This window comes from Cnephaeus nilssonii, assembly GCF_951640355.1.
Source record: "Cnephaeus nilssonii genome assembly, chromosome: 16".
Classification (NCBI taxonomy): Eukaryota; Metazoa; Chordata; class Mammalia; order Chiroptera; family Vespertilionidae; genus Cnephaeus; species Cnephaeus nilssonii.
Window position 1 is genome coordinate 58659917 of NC_137087.1, and position 16714 is coordinate 58676630.

The 16714-nt window shown below is 55.8% G+C and overlaps 1 protein-coding gene across 1 annotated transcript in view; it reads right to left on the reverse strand.

Annotated features, from left to right (window-relative positions):
* Nucleotides 1-574: 574 nt before the first annotated feature.
* The window catches only part of MGMT (O-6-methylguanine-DNA methyltransferase), a 158530-nt gene continuing 142390 nt past the window's right edge, over nucleotides 575-16714 (reverse strand). The window contains exons 4-5 of the mRNA XM_079793032.1: nucleotides 7252-7391; nucleotides 575-1466 (exon numbers count right to left, since the gene is read on the reverse strand). Of these exons, the coding sequence (XP_079649158.1) occupies nucleotides 1257-1466; nucleotides 7252-7391 (350 nt within the window). The 3' untranslated portion in view covers nucleotides 575-1256. The remainder of the gene's footprint in view (nucleotides 1467-7251; nucleotides 7392-16714) is intronic.

Consider the following 16714-nt stretch of genomic DNA (forward strand, 5'->3'; position numbering starts at 1 on the left):
TTCGCTCGCTCCAACGCCGAAGTCCTGAGAGGGGCCGGAATCACAAGGGCACACGTGGACTGTAGCTCAGGCCACTTCATCTTGGAGGGGGAAACCCAGACCGGGCCTGGCTGGCGGCGGAGGACAGGACCAATGGCAGAGGGCGCGGAGGCCCTAGGCTGGCTTACGTCCGGTGCCTGTTCTGCCGTGGGGAATGGATGTGAAATAGACAATCCGCCCCAGCCGGCACGTGACGAGGCTGTATTTTCACCCCGGTTTCTGGTGACAGACACAAACCACGCACGCTCCTCCGCTGCGGCTCACACTGTCACAGGAAGCCCTGACGGAAATACGGCTTCCGGCGCGTGCGGGCGCAGTCATTTCCCGTGCATCACATCCCTGCGTTATTTACCGCGCGCACAGCCCCCGGGTCCCTGCTTTCAGACACAGTTAACGACGAGCCAGACGCCAGCAGGTAACAGAGGCCCAGGTGCGGCACACAGATGCTGGGAGATGCTCCCTGGTGCCGGCCCCAGGGGCTGACCCCTCTTTCGGGGTGACCTCCGACTGCTAGGCTCGACCTGGGGGCGCTGTGTGGAGTGCGCCAAGGCCAGGAGCAGGGCGGGGGTCGGGGGTCAGCCTGTGAAATCACATCCCTCGGGCAGGCGCCCTCCACAGCCTAAGCCACGCCCAGAGAGCGGCTGATGCTGCCGATGGTTCTGATAACCAGTTCCTCTCCATCGACCCACACAGATCAAAGGTGGCTGCGTCTTGCACGAGCTTTCCTGGCAGCTGGGCAAACGAAGCTAGAAAACCTCCCCAGACACCATTCCCGCCACCGTCCCTCTTCCCCGAGGCGCAGCTTCCACACCAGGAGGGGGGTGGGTCCACGGCCGGTGGTCAGTCTCTCGGGGGGAGGGACAGGGCGGCAGCCCGGGCAGGCTGCATGGGCCATGGCCCCGGGGGCTGAGGTCCCAGGGCTGCAGCTGGCTCTGGGCGGCGCCCAGCTGTTCCCATGGACGCCGACGCTTCCCTCCTGGGCGGTGGCCCTCCTGTTCCCAGCGCCCCCTCCCATCCCTGTCTGACACACTAGGACAGGACAACACAGCGAGAGAAGGGGACTCGCTCTGCGGTAAAAGGTGAAAATGACAAAGGGAGGCGGACACACGTCCCCAGGACACGGCAGCGTTTTTAATGTGGCGGGGCGTCCGCACAGACCCCACCGACAGGCTGTTCCGTCGACGTGTCCCTCACACACTCACTCCTGCCGCCGATGCTCAGTCTCGGCCGGCGGGCTCGGAGCTGCTGCTGCCCCTCAGGGCCCCGCGCCAGGTTCGGGCCAGACGGGAGCCCCCTGCACGGGCCGGGGTGCCCGCCAGGCTGCCCTCATGGTCCAGAAGCCACTCCTTCACGGCCAGCCCCCCGGAGTAGTTGCCCACGGCGCCGCTGCTGCAGACCACTCGGTGGCACGGGACGAGGATGGGGACCTGGAAGACAGAGGTGGCCCCGTCAGCCTGGGCTGCAGGCCAGGGAGGTCCTGGGGCTCCTGACGAGGCGCTGAGCAGTGACCTGGGGCTGCCACGGGGGCCCACCCACGTGCGACCTCGGTCTCAGCATCACTCCCCGGCCTTTGGGGTCTCCACGGGGGCGGGGGAGGGGGTGGGTGCAATCCCCGAGGGGAACGTGCGGCATCCTCCAGCCAATCCCTGTGCACCGAGATTTGGGAGGGGAGACTTGGTTTCATTCGGTGAGAGAGTCACAAAGTGCACTTACAAAATTTAAAATTACATTCCAAGTCATGGGGTGGTGCATGCCGTTCCCAAACCTCTGAGAAGTAACACAGAGCTCACACCCGGGAGGTGCCCCCAGCCCACCCTCAGCTCCTCGCTGCCCTTCAGCCTCGCCCTGCCCCTCTCTGTGCACTCACTATGGTGGCCGTCGGGGCTGCCGGCGGAGAGCAGGCCGCCCTGTGACACGGTCAGACCCCTACGCTCCAGATGCCCCACGCCGCCCCGTGCTCTGTGCAGAGCCCCCTCCCCCGCCCCCCGCCCCCCGCCCCCCCAGGAGGACAGCGTGGCTCCGACACGGGGAGCCTCACACTCTGATCGCCACGTGCTCCTCCGTGAGCACACGGGGGGCGGGGGGCTGCCAGGCCCTGAAGGTGAGGGTTCGCGGGCTCCAGGTCCTGCCCACTGCCCACCCCCTCGGCTGCAGCTCAGCAGAGAGAAGGGCTGCACCCTGACCTCCACGCTCCACCTCCGAAGTGGGCGAACGGGACACGACGGCCAGCCACGGCCAGCTGAGTGCCTAGAGGCGGCGCTGAGCCACCCCCGGATCTCCTCGCGGTGTCAGGCGCCGCCGCTCCCTGGGCCGTTCCTGCCTCGGCCTCGTTGGAGACCCTTCACCGAGCACGGAGCCCGGCCACCGGCTGGGCCCCGGTCCACCTCGGCCCGCCGCACAGACCCACATGCCCGAGGTGGGCTCCGGGGGCCCCGAGCTGCCCCGGCCCCGGCGGGCCGCATGGGCCTGGTGCCCGTCCCGGACGTGGTGCTCACGGGCCACTGGAGAGCGTGCTCTGTGCCCGCAGGGCGCCCCTGACAGCCTGTGCTCCAACGGGCCGGGCGGCTGCCACTCTCCCGTCGAATCCAGTCCCTCGCCCAAGCTCAGTCACTGGCTGTTTAGCGGCAAAGAAGGATTCCTGTCCGCAGGGTGGAGTCCGACCCTCACCCCCCTCACCGGGCCTGGGGGGCCTGGCCATTCCTGGCACAGAGTAGGAGTCCCCATTCCCACGAGAAGTTTGGGTTGTCATGGTAACGCGCGCAGCCTCGGCCCGGACCTCCTGTCCCGTGCAGTTTCACGGAGCGAGAAGCCAGCGCTGCCCGGGCCCGTACACGGCCCACAGTCCCACCTCCCGGAGGGAGCGGCCGGCTAAGAACAGATAGCCACTCGGACTGCGGGCTCTCACCCAGTGCCCGGCCTCACGGATCACTGCCTGAGGGCGCGGGGAGGCCAAATGGCACTCAGGTTTCTGACTGGTGAAGAGGAAGGCATCTCGTTCAGTTTGGTTCTGCCAACGTTTAGGCTCCGGTTCAAGCCTCTCACCTGAGGGATCTCACATGTGACCTTCGCGCTCCTCCCCCGCCCCCAACAAGCTACGCGATGATCAACGTGTGTAACACGAACCCGGCGCTCCCGCTGCGTGTCACACAGATAACCGGCCGGCCGGAGGGGAAGGACAGTCGGCTATAATGAAGCCATGCCCAGGCTGGGCCGTGCCTGCAGTGACAAGAACAGGCGAGTGACCAAACACGCGCCGTGGCGCACTGGCGAGGGGGACGCTGCTCCCGCTCCCGTTAATGCCGGTGGCAGGTTTCACGCTATTAACGTGATGAAACCTGCTGAAATGTATCGGGGCCCTAAGGACACTGCAAAGGAGCCGGGCCCTCCATGCCTTCGCCTTCGATGACTGTGCTGCATAAAATGTAATTTTTATCAATAACCAAGCAGCTCATAACATGGCAGCTGCCCTGGAACCTTCACGCTGTGAAATCTAATTCATCCAACGCGCGGATCCATCACTTACACGGGCCCGCTCTCAAACGCTATAAAACTTCCAAACCCGGAGATTTGTCTCCAACAAAAACTACACGGAGGGGCCTTTCAGTCGATAGGGAATCCCTCTGATTCGGGGCCGGCTGATATTTCCTCCAGCCTCGCCTTTGTTCTCCGGGCAGCAGCCCACAGGGGAAGGGTTGTTTTCACTCGCGGCCTCATCAATACCTAAATCCTGGTGAACAAGTGACACCGAGAAGCTGTAATCAATAGCTCCCTGTGCGTTTTTTTCTTCTGGTCAAATGGTTCAGCCCGCTGACAGCCCTGACACTTAGAACATGATGCTAAATCTTTATCAACAGCGTCTGGGTGACTGGCAGAGCACGGCTCGGGGTCATTAACGCTCGTGGCAATCTGTGAATAAACTAACTCCTTGGAAGGCGTTTTGTTTAGAAGAAGGTGGGAGACTCTCTGTGCACCGCATCGATTGCCTTTGAACTGCATTAAGCAAATTCCGTCTGTGGATGAGCGGTGGTGCTCCGTGGGGGAGGGGGGCAGGCCTCTCCAGTCCAATCCACCGGGAAACGGGCCCGCCTCCGCGCTGGGGCGGGGAGAGCCTTCCGGAAGGCTGCCACACCGTCTTCCCCAGGCTGGCGAGTGCCTCAAGGAACACTCTGGAAAAACCCGTGTCTGGGATAGGACGAAACGCCCACCCAGCGAAAAGCACGCCTTCCCCTGGCAAGGAAGGGCAGTGATGCCCAACGTGCCCGCGCTCCTGCGAGCCACCGGAGGATGCACGCGCCACGTGCTTCCCACACGCCCGGTCCATGGCCACCCCCCCCCCCCCCCCCGGAGCGCTCACTGCTCCTTCAGCCTGAACGGAGGCGGATCCAGGGAGCCAGTCTCCACGACACGGACACGCTGTCTGTGCGGGAGCGGCGGAGCCCGCCAGCGGCACCAAGGGAGGGACACAGTCACGCGGGACGTCCACGCCAGGCACGTCCAGCCTCGGACCAGCACCACTTTCTCCCGTGGGTCAGAGTCACCTCCTGGATGCCCCGGCCCATTCTAAGGAGGTTTCCATCACTTTACAGAGACCCTGTGAGGATTGTCCGGCTCCCGTCACGCTGAAGTGCCGCCGGCCACATACACGGACACGCCTGCGCCCCAGCTGGCGGCCCCGCTCAGGTCCCGCAGCTGCTGGCGCCCAGGCAGCCTCGCCGTCAGGTGGGGGAGGCGCCCGATGGGGGGGCCACAGAGGCTCCTGCCAGCCCGGAGTCTCCACCGGCTGGACTCGGGCACGCCACGGGAGGCCCACACGAGGACTTGGTGGACACGGGAGCCTTAAGCCCCGTGGATCTCGTTTTATAAATCTCAGCGGCTGGGGCCGTCCTTGCAGAGAGACAGTCATGGAGATTAATAGCAGGAGGCAGGCGTCGCGCTGGTTGCACGACAATAAATGTTCCTGAATATTGCCACGAGCGCGATCGCTGGAGCGCCACGCGTCCCCGCCGCAGAGGCAGCGAGGGCTCCTCATTTGTACCCGTCGGTTAGAGCCGGTTTCCGCACCAGGTGCGGGCGCGCGTGCATGTGCGCACCTGGGCACCCAGCCGGGCGTCGGGGCGGGAGACGGGACAGCAGCTCACCCACGGGGCCTGGGCAGCGGAACCTCCCGGAACAGGGCGGGGACGGGTGAAGGGAGCATCCCCCGCCGAGGGCCATGTCTGCAGGGACGCAGGAAGCGGCGCAAAAACCCTGTCAGCTTCCGACGTCCCTCTCGCCGTGACACCACAGGGTCCGGGCGGCCTTTTCGTCTAGAGCAACATCGACCAGTCACAACCCGGGAGAAATGGGGACCTTCCAAAGGGGACATACCTTTAAGCTTTGTTGGCAAACGTAACAACCATATTCCCAACTTAATTCGGAATCATGCCGTACGCTCCATAAACACGCGGCCCGCTGCGTGGCAGGATGCACCTAACGACAGGCCGGCACCAGCAATGCCAGACAGCGGTGCTCACGGCACCCTCGTCCCCGAGAGCTCACATGGGAAGCATGGGAGACACGGGAAACATGGGAGACACGGGAAACATGGGAGACACGGAAAACATGGGAGACACGGGAAGCATGGGAGACACGGGAAACATGGGAGACATGGGAAACATGGGAGACACGGGAGGGGATGCGGTGCGTCCCCACAGCACACGTTGCTCCAGATGAGGGGTCCTCAAACTTTTTAAACAGGGGCCAGTTCACTGTCCCTCAGACTGTTGGAGGGCCGGACTATAGTTTAAAAAAAACTATGACCAAATTCCTACGCACACTGCACATATCTTATTTTGAAGTAAAAAACAAAACGGCAAAGACACCCGCATGTGGCCCGCGGGCCGCAGTCTGAGGACGCCTGCTCCAGACGACTCGGGCACTTTCACGTGGCGCGGCCTTGGGCAGAGCAGACGTACGTAAGACAGTGCAACCTCCTGCGAACTGCCCGGAGCGCCTCTCAGAGCGCACCCAGGCCGCTCGGTGCGGAAGGCTCGGTAACTGCCGCCTCCCAGACGCCGCTCTGCCCGGGGCGGGGTGCAGCCGGCGGTGGCGTGCCGACGCCCTCCGGTCCCCGGTGAGCAGGGAGGAAAATAGTCTTGAAAATAGCAAAGCCACACGATTTTTCAGCAAGTGCGTCTGATTCCGTTATTTCCCATCCCGTGACTCAGGGATGCTATTTGCTCTGCCCGATCGGACGGCATTCTTCTGTCGTATCAGAGACTTCTCCGGGCTGCAGGGAGAAGCCGCCGCCGATGTGACAGCGTGTCATGCCGGTCCTGCAAGGCCGTGAGGGAGGGCAATTCCAGGGCCTCATACAGTCGAGCGGGGTCTCCGGAGGGCTGAGCCATCAGGCAGGCCGGGAGCCCATCCTGCCGACACCCAGGCCCACGTCACGGCCTCTCCCCTCACTTGTGCTGGCTTCCTTCCTGTGACTGGACAGCGGCTGGCCCGTGTGTGACCAGATGGGGACCAGAGGTGCCCTCTGTCCTTCTGGGCACGACAGGCACAGCCACCTACGCCGCGGCCCCTCCTCTGGAGAAGACGGCCTCACATGGTCTGTGAGCCTTGCCCTCGGCCAAACCCGACGTCAGGCACCCAGGAGGGACAGGACGTGAAGGAATTTGGGGGCAGCCACGCCCAGATCCAGCCAGTCGCCCAGGTCAGAGTTTAGCCATCCCTAGTGGTCAGGCCCTGGAGGGCTGGACCTTGTAAAAGAGATGCCCTGGGGAGCCGGACCCGGCACATGAACCTTCTAGAATGTGAGAAACCGGAGGGGGCCTTTCACTCTGCTTTGTCTCCCACTGGAACCGGCACCCGGAAGAGGCGGCTCACACGGGCACCCAGGACGCCCGCTGTTGAACGAATGAAGGGACGTCTGCTCCCCCTTCGCCAGCCCCCCCGGGTGCTCCCTGCGCAGGGCTCCTGTGTCCTCACACACCGAGGAAGGGGCTTTCAGAGGCGTGTGGGACGCTTCATCACCACCTCCCCCCACAACAGGGGATCCCAACCCACGGGCGCTGCCCACGTCTCTCCCGAGGTCCCCATCACAAATGCTCCTTGTCCGCGCCCCACAGCACAGGCTGCCTGGGGAACATGCTCCCATCAAATGACACGGCCCCAGAGCGGTGCCCAGGCCCACCCACCAACCCCATCTCCGCGGCCACCCCGACTTACAGGATTGCTTCTCATCGCTCCGCCCACCGCCCGCGCGGCCTTGGGGTTGCCTGCCAGGGCCGCTAATTGCTGGTAAGAAACCACTTCTCCGAATTTCACAGCCTCCAGCAGCTTCCACAACACCTGTCTGGTGAACGAGTCTGGAAGAAGAATGCAGAAAGATGTTATTGGGACAATCGGCTCCCAGAGCTCTGATAAAAACAGCTGCCAGTCCCAAAACGGAAATGCATCGGCACAAACAGAGGTGCTACACCCAATTAAAACACGGCCTGCACGCAGGCTCCTGGCACCAGGAATGTGCGTGAGGCAGGGCACAGAGCGGCTGGCTCCATCCAGGGATCCCAGACCACGCATCCCAGAGTTGCGGCCTCTTCCCGTCTTCCCCGTTCCTGCCTGATGCTCCCTCGGTCACAGGCCTCTGTGATTGAGCACGCGGTCCAGCTCCTCAGCACAGAAGGCCCCGCCGGCCCACCGGCCTGGAGAACTCATTGGCACTGCTGGTTCATTTCCCACTTCGGCCAGAAGGAAAGAGAAGCCCCGGCCCGGCTGGGCGGTCATGCTGGCCACCACATTCGGCAGCAAGCCGACTCAATGCCAAACCGCAGACCCCAGTCGGCAGTGACCTTGGCTACAGGCATCAGTAGTGAGCAGGGCTGCAGGATAAAAGAACGAACGTCATTCTTGCTTTAACTGCAGCTCCCCACGTGCAGAGGATGAACAGGTGAACACGAGAGCTCCCCGCCTCACCGGTATTAGAGCGTCTCTGGTGCGGAGTTTGTGGGAGGAAGCCCGGGGCTGAGAAGGAGGCCAGTCTGGATGATGTCTATTGTCCTTCTGCAGGGGACACGGCTCGGAGGGCCGGGCACGCTGGGAGGGCCGGACACGGCTCGGAGGGCTGGACACGGGGGGAGCTGCGTCCCCACAGTGGGGCACTGAGCCCTCCGTGGCAGGAGGTCCCCATGGCACCAACAAAGGGGAGGATTCGCTGGCAGGAGCAGTGCCCCAACCGTGCCCGTGACGGCACTAATTACACTCCGTGCCAAGCTGGCAAAGTGCAATTTGGTTCTTAAAGGAAACACACCCTTACATGTACGTTAAATAATAAAAATCACTTCTTAACCGAAGGGAAGGATAATCACGTCGCCGGGAAAAATCTGTTTGGTCTTTATTATAACATTAAGCAAATTAAACATCAGCATAATCCAGGTGATACGAGAAAAGGGTCATCAAAGAAATTAACTTTGTTGTTCATTAATTTACATGGATTAGGCGAGGGCAAAAGATGGCAAGTGTGCTCCAGTTTCTTATGATATAATTTCAAACTGTACACCATTTGTGGCGGGAGGGTGACTTTGGGGTTAATCAGACTGATTTGTCCTTTTAATTGCTTTCTATTCAAAGAAAATTCATTAGATAATGTTCTCTTCAAAATTCATGAATCAATTTAACTGAAGAAACCACATTAACAGCTTGGGGTTCATTAGCACAGGCCGCTGTGTGGAGGGCCGACGGCCGGGAGGGTTTCCTTAGGCAAACAGCCCTGTTTACGGTGACTTCCTCAGAAGGGCGTTTGGAACCCACTGTTCCTCGTGGTGGCTGTGGCTGTTGTTGCCCTCACTGGAAAAACGTGGAGGACAAGAGGCCAGGAGGCCGAGGAGAGAGTCGGGGCCGTGGCCGTGGGAGCAGCCGGCCGCTCCGGGCGGGGCGGGGGGCCACGGGCCTCTGCCTCCGAGCACAGGGGGGCTGGCTTCTGTGTTTGCATTCTGACCCGGGGAGAGGGTGCACCCGGTTTCCCTGGAGAACGGCCCGGAACTTTGAGAACCTGCTGAAACAGGAGGAGAGGTGTGCGTGCAACGTCTACTGCACGCAGCACAGCCCCGGCCGGGGGGGTCCGGTTGCTGGAGCATCATCCCGTACACCCAAAGGCTGCGGGTTCCATTCACAGTCAGGGCACATACCTAGGTTGTGGGTTCGATCCCTGGTAGAGGTAACCAATCAATGTTTTTTCTCTCTCTCTTTCTCTTGCTCCCTTCCTCGCTCTAAACATAACCTCCTCGCGGTGAGGATTAAAAATAAACAAAAAGCCCACGGCAGCACAGAGCAGTCTGGGGTCTGGGCTCCTCTCCAGCGTCCTCGATGAATCCCCGCCACGTCACGAGCGCCTTCTTTCCAGGGTAAAAGCGTCGGATCCTCAAACAATGACGCAGCCATGTCAGAGCACAGCGTTTTCCCAACATGCCCAGCTTCACTGTCAAGGGCAGACCAGCTCTCACCCTGTACACACCAGGAAATTATTAGGAAAAAAGCTCAAAGAAGCAATGCTCAGCAATCCAGCACATCTTTTTAGAAATGTACCCCGAAACCCAATGTCGCCCTGCAGGGAGCAAACGCATTGATGGGTTTAAGCGGCTCTCCGAGTCGGTGCCGTCAGCTCCAACCTGCGCAGAAGCAGATGCTCCAATGGAGCCCGTTCTGGAGGAGGGGGCCACCACGTTTGGAGGTTAAATATCCTTCCATAACGGAGGAAAAGCTGCTCATAAAAACTCACACACAGATATTTTCTTGAGGTTGGGGAGACCACATAAATCCTGCGGGTGGCCAAAGGGGCGCCGTGAAGGAGGATTCTTTTCTCTCCCACATGGTCCCCCAGAGAGCAGGCTGGGAACTCAGGGCTGTGTCAAGTGAAGTTCCTTCTTCATCCTCTCCTCCTCATCCTTTCTGTGGCCTGTGCTGAGGTCCGGCTTCATGTTTGCGCTGTGGGGTCAAGAGCACCCTGACCCAGACGACGTGGCCGTTTTCATATGGTTTGGGCGCCTCTTAAAACACACCCTCTGTGACCACCCAGCCCTGCAAACACTGTTTCCTAAGTTCGCTGTCCATCCGGATTGTGCATCATCAGCCGGGAGGTGGGGACAACACTGGCCATGGGGAGATCTTGTCCTGTGTCATGGACACCATCGTTCACGTGAGCTCTTTTCATGCCACGTGTGGGAGTGGACGTCGGGCAGCCTGCACTCACACACTTGGGCTGACCCAGCCTAGCATGGCTCTGATAAGAGAGGCCTGCAGACACCACATATGAGAGGCCGGGCAGGAGAGGCCGGGCAGGGGAGGCCAGAGGTGCCATCCAGGGGCCCAGGCAGACAGGAAACCTCTACTCACCTGGGAAAAGAGAACCAACAAATGCCAAGACTGAGATGACACAGAAGCTGGAATCACCTGACAACGTTTGCCCCAGCTTTCTGAGGCACAACTGACAAATAACACTGTAGGCTATAAAGTGACGTGATATACATCATCTGACCACTTTAAAGGAACCGGAAGAAAAATGCTGCAAGAAGGGAAGAGACCCCTAAAACAACAAAACAAAAAAGACACAGCATTTCAAAGAAATGTAAGTTATAAAGAAGAATCAAATGGAAAATTTAGCACTGAAAAATACAGCCACCACAATGTTAAAACTGCATGGGCTTAATAGCAGAATGGAGGCGCCAGAGGAGAGAGTCAATGAACCTGAAGACAAGTCCACAGGGATTATCCAATCTAAAAAACACAGAAGCAAATGTTAAAAACAAACAAAAACCCTCCCAATGAGCCCTGAGGACATGTGAGCCAAAGCCAAAAGGTCTAACATTTAAATTATTAGAGTTCCAAAGAAGAGGAAAATGAGTGTGGTGTAGAAAAAAAAATTGCAAAAATTTTCCAAAGTTGTCTGGAGGTATACAACTACAGATTTAAGAAGCCTAGCAAACTGCAAACAGGGCTCACCCAAAGAAATCCTCTCCTAGCTATATCAAGATCAAGAAATCTAAACACAAAGAAAAATACCTTAAACAACCAGAGAAAAATGCTGCACTCTTTTTAGGGGAACAATGATTTGAATGACAGCAGAATTCTCATTAGAAGCCATGGAAGCCAGAGGAAGTGAAAAAGAACTTCCAAGTGCTAAAAGAAAAATCTAGCAACTCAGAATTCTATGTCCAGTTGAAAAACATCCTTCAAGAATGAAGTTAGAATAATGACATTTTTAGATAAAAACAAAGATAATGCATTTCTAAGCAGACCCGAGCTAAAGGAATTGCTAAAGTGAGAAGGGAAATGATACTGGAGGGAAGCTTGGAACATCTGTATGTATAAAAGCCTAAGCGACCTTTACGACCAGTTGACTGGTCGCTATGATGCCCACTGACCACCAGGGGGCAGACGCTCAATGCAGGAGATGCCCCCTGGTGGTCAGTGCACTCCCACAACCAAACTCCCGCGGCCGGCCAACCTCATGTGGTCCCTCCCCCTGGCCGGCCGGCCCCAATCAGGACTGGGCGAGAGGGCCCTGATCGGCCCGATTGCTGGCCAGGCCGAGGGACCCCACCTGTGCAGGAATCCGTGCACAGGGTCTCTAGTTAGAAATAAAGGCAGAACAAACGAAATGGAATCTTTGGTTGCAATCTTTGAAATATGTATGATGACTGAAAGTAAAATTATAACATTATCAGGTAATATTTTCAGTGTGTGTAGATGTAAATATATGTCATTATAACTTCAAGGAGGGGGGAGTTAAAGGATCTTTATGGTGGAAAGGATTCTACATTCTACTATACGGTGGTAAAATATGGATTCCAATTTGACTGTAAAAATCAGTATGTAATACCTGGAGCAACCACTAGGAAAACCATAACAAGAGATAACTATAGTCAAAAACTAATAGATAAACTAAAATAAAATACCAAAAATGTGTTAAAATAGCCCACAGGAAGGATAGAAAGGGGAAAGAGAAATGAAAACCAGGAAAAAGACAGAAAACAAATAAAATGTTACCTAATAATAAAAACAAAATGTAATAAATAAGATAAACAATAAAATGAAATAAATGTTATGTTTATACCTGAATTCAAACATATAAATAATTACATTAAATGTAAATGGTCTAATCACACCAATGAAAAGAGAAATGAATTAAAAAAAGAACCCAAGTATGTGCATTCTAAAAAAAACTTCAAATAATAGACATAGGTGGGTTAAAAGTAAAAGAATGGATAAAAATATACCATGTAAACAATTATCTTAAAAAGTTAATATCTGACAAAGTAGAGTTAAGAGCAAATAAAGTTTTCAGGGTAAAAAGGAATAATACCTAGCCCTAGCCGGTTTGGCTCAGTGGATAGAGCCTTGGCCTGCAGATTGAAGGGTCCCAAGTTCGATTCTGATCAAGGGCACATGCCGGGGTTGCGGGCTCGATCCCCACTAGGGGGCATGCAGGAGGCAGCTGATCAATGATTTTCTCTCATCATCGATGTTGCTTGCTATCTCTCTCTCCCTTCCTCTCTGAAATCAATAAAAAAATATATTTTTTAAAAACGGAATAATACATATGATAAACTGCCCACAAAGATGACATATCAACTGTAAATTTTTGTGTACCTAACAACAGAATTTCAAGTACATAAAGTAAAAATCGACAAAAACTGGGAGGAGAATTAGATAAATCCATAATTATACTTGGAGACTTCAATACTTCTCTCTCAGTAACTGATAGAAATAGTTGACAGGAAATCAAGGATGGAGAAATAAAAAAGCACTACCAACAACCTGGTTCTAACTGGCATTTATAGAACCCTCTACCCAGTAACAAGAGAATATACTAGTGTGTTCTTTTCAAATGCACACGGAACGCTGACCACGACATACCATATTCTGGGTTATAAAACAAACTTTAACAAATTTAAAGTAACTGAAACCATACAAGTTATATTCTCTCATGATAATAAAATTAGACATTAATAAAAAAGACAAAAATCTCTAAACATTTGGATAGTAGGTAAGCCACTTCTAAATAATCCATGGGTCACAGAGGAAGCCTTAGGGAAATAAAACCATACACTGAGCTGAACGAAAACCGAGAATCCAGCATTTCACAATGTATGAGACACAACTAGAGCCATATTAGAGGGAAATGTATAGTATTAAATACATATTTGAGAAAAGAAATGAATAATTTGAGCTTCCAACTTAAGAACAAAATAAAACCAAATCAAGAAGAAGGAAGTAAATAAAGGTAATGGCAGAAATCAGTGAAACTGAAACCAGAAAAACAATAAGAGTAAAATATGTGAAACCAACATTGGGTGCTTTGAAAAGATCAATAAAATTGATAAATCTCTAGCAAGACTGATAAAGAAAAAGAACAAATATGTCACGACTGACCTCACAGACATTAAATGGATAATAAAGGATTCCTACAAATAAGTATGCATAATATTCAACAACATAAATGAAATTGACCAATTTATCAAAAACTACAAACTACCAAAACTCATCCAACATGAAATAGATAACTGGAACAGTTCTGTGACTATCAAGGACTCACATTCATAGTTTAAAATCTGAAAGCACTAGGGCCAGATAATTTCACCGGTAAATTTTTATCAAATATTTAGAGAAGAAGCATCAATTTAGCGTTATCTTTTCCTGAAAACAGAAGAGGATACACTTCCCAAGGCATTTTAAGAGGCTACCATTACTCCAATATCAAAACCAGAAAAAGACAGAAACCAGACCAGGTACCGATTAATATCTCCCATGGGCATAGATGTAAAAATTCTCAACAGAGTACTGGCAAATCAAATCCAACACACACACACACACACACACACACATATGAACAAGAGGCCCGGTGCACCGGTGGGGTCCCTCAGCCTGGCTTCTGCCCTCTTGCAATCTGGGACCCCTTGGGGGATGTCAGACTGCCAGTTTCGGCCCGATCCCCACAGGCCAGGCCGAGGGACCCCGCCGGTGCACAAATCCATGCACTGGCCTCTAGTATGCATATAAGATCTTTGGTTAATCTCTTCCCCCCTTCCCTCTGAGATTCATCAGTCTGTTCCATGTTTCCATGCCTGTGCATTGAGCGTCTGCCCCCTGGTGGTCAGTGTGTGTCGAACAGTCACTTAGGCTTTTATATATATAGACAAGACACCAAAATTAAGTGGATTTTGTCCCAGGAATGCAATGTTTGAAAAGGGAGTCTCTCTATAAAACGACAGAGATCAAGACCCTGTGTACTGGTGAAAGAACAGATACTTAGCTCAATGAACAGAACAGAAACAGGCCCACACAAACCCAGGAGCAAAGGCAATTTAGTGGAAAAGGATGGTCTTTCAACAAATGGTGCTGGAACAACTGGGCAGCCGTGTGCAAAAAAACCCAAACACCCAAAAGAGCATGCGGGGCCTCAGGCAGGGGTCCCCTCTGCGCATCATCCCTCAGCACGCGCCACAAAAATTCACAACTGGGCAGTTTCCCTGCCACCTGTCCCGTCCACCCAGTCTCCTGGTCGAATGGGGTACAGGCAGGAGGGTCCCACGTGCGGGCCTGTGAAAGCACCTCGCCCCGTAGGGCCCACACAGATCCCAGCGCAGGCCTCCACGAGGCTGGCAAAAGCGTAAGATAATGTCACACTGTCCTTACATGTTTTTGGTCTTAGAAAATAGTTACTTTGCTACAAACAACTATTTATAGTAGAGTGGTGCTCTAAAAGAAAGACACTTAAAAAATCCTCATTTACTTTCTAACATGGTACATGTAGGGAGATACAGCCCTCACGATCCAAAGCTCTTTGGGGTCCTCGACAATTCTGGGGAGGACGGGGCGGGGGGGGGGGGTGGGGATCGCCAGGCCAGGCCGTGCGGGCCTCCGAGCTCCGGATGAGCAGCGCCCGCAGGCTGTCTGGTCTGGGTGCACAGAGCAGAGTCTTGGGGCTCATCTCGCAGAAGGACTGGCCCATTCGCTGTGGGAATGAGCCGCCCGCGGGTGGGAGCTGCCACATGGCCTGGCGAGGCTCGCCGTGAGGGGAGGCACCACCTCTGCCAGCCGCACCTGGCGCCTCCCTGCTCACCTTCCCCGTAATTAGAGTGCCCGAAACTTATTTAACAGAAGAATTATGCCGAAGACTTGGAGCTCGAACTTAAGGAAGCCTTCAGAGAAATGATTAAACTGTGACTGTCCTGGTATGAATGTGAATAATTATCCATTAACACCGCTACCATTCAAATAATTGTCATTCTGCTCAAAGCGGAAGAACTGGCTTCTGAACAGGTGTTAACGGTTTCTGAACAATACGGCGAAGGGAGGGACACACGGCACACAGATGCCGGGAGGGGGGGCGGGAGGCAGCGTGGGCGTCACCCCTCACACAGGGTGACTGCCCGGAAAGGGAGCGGGAATCGAGCGGAAGGTCCCCGTCCCGGCCCTTTGCCGTCCCCACCCCTGCGGACTCCACGTCCGCGGGCCTTGCTTTGGGGCCCTACTGGCTCTGCTCTCCTCACAGACACCCCAGCTCCTGGCCAGGGCGCGGTGGTCAGAGGCAGGGGCCATGTTCCCTCCAGGACACAACCTGTGATCCAAACGCCAAAAAAGGGAGAAGGTCGTACTTAAAATGACAGTGTTACCCACGCCTGCGACACACTGCGCCTCCATCCCGCCAGAGTCAGCCACAGCAAGGTGACGTCACGCGTCCAGCCAGCCGTTCCTGGCGGCTCTGGTCACACGGCAGAGAGGGGACCCCTTGCTAGTGGTTTCAGAGCAGATCATGCTAAATACGCCAGGTCGTCAGACGTGTGCTAACATGCCAGCAGTCCCCGCGTGCAGACACTGCCCCTCTCCTGACCGGTCGGGAACTCCCATGCATTCCGACACAACCTTCCAGAAGCCTCCTGGCGAGCCCTCACCGGCACCCAGGAGGAGGAGAGAAGCTGTGCCTGGATTCTCTCGGCTCCTGTGTCTGAAAAGAAGCCTGTTCCTCACCCTGGCCAGCGCGCCCCCAGGCCGGCCCGGGGAAGGACGCTCTGGTCCACCCTATTGACTTGATTTCTGGGAAAACAGGAATCTAACGGGCCAGGGGCGCGGACCTAGCCCCGCCCGTGCGGCTCTGGCTTGTCTGAGAGCCGAGGTCCGGTCCGTAATGTTAGGGAACTTCTGAGGACCCACTACCAGGAGCTCAGCCCTCCTGTCCTGGTGAACGCCTCCCCGGTCGGACGGGCCGTGCCGCGCAGCAGCCACGTCGCTCCTGACAGAGCTGTCAGGGGACAGGCGGAAGGAGGCTGGCGAGCTTCAATTTCTCTGCAGAGGAACCAGGGGCTCTTTGGGGATCAATCTCAGCAGCCACACGGAGCCTCTGCCGCAGGCAGCGGGGGAATGCAGAGGGAGTGGCGGTGGGTTCTGAGCGGAATCCGGCTCCCCGTGTGCAGCGACTCTGGTTCTCACCCATTCCAGCGAAGGCGGCCCCACAGGACAGGCCCCACGTGTGCCCTCGGCAGGGGGACGCAGAGGGAGGGGCGCCCGGCCGGGGCACCCACCGGACAAGCACGGAGTAGGGAGGGACACGGTGGGCCGGGGGGCTACCCAGCCAGGCGGGTGGGTCAGTTCCCTTCCCTCCTCGCAGGGACCAGGGCAGAAGCACAGACAGGGG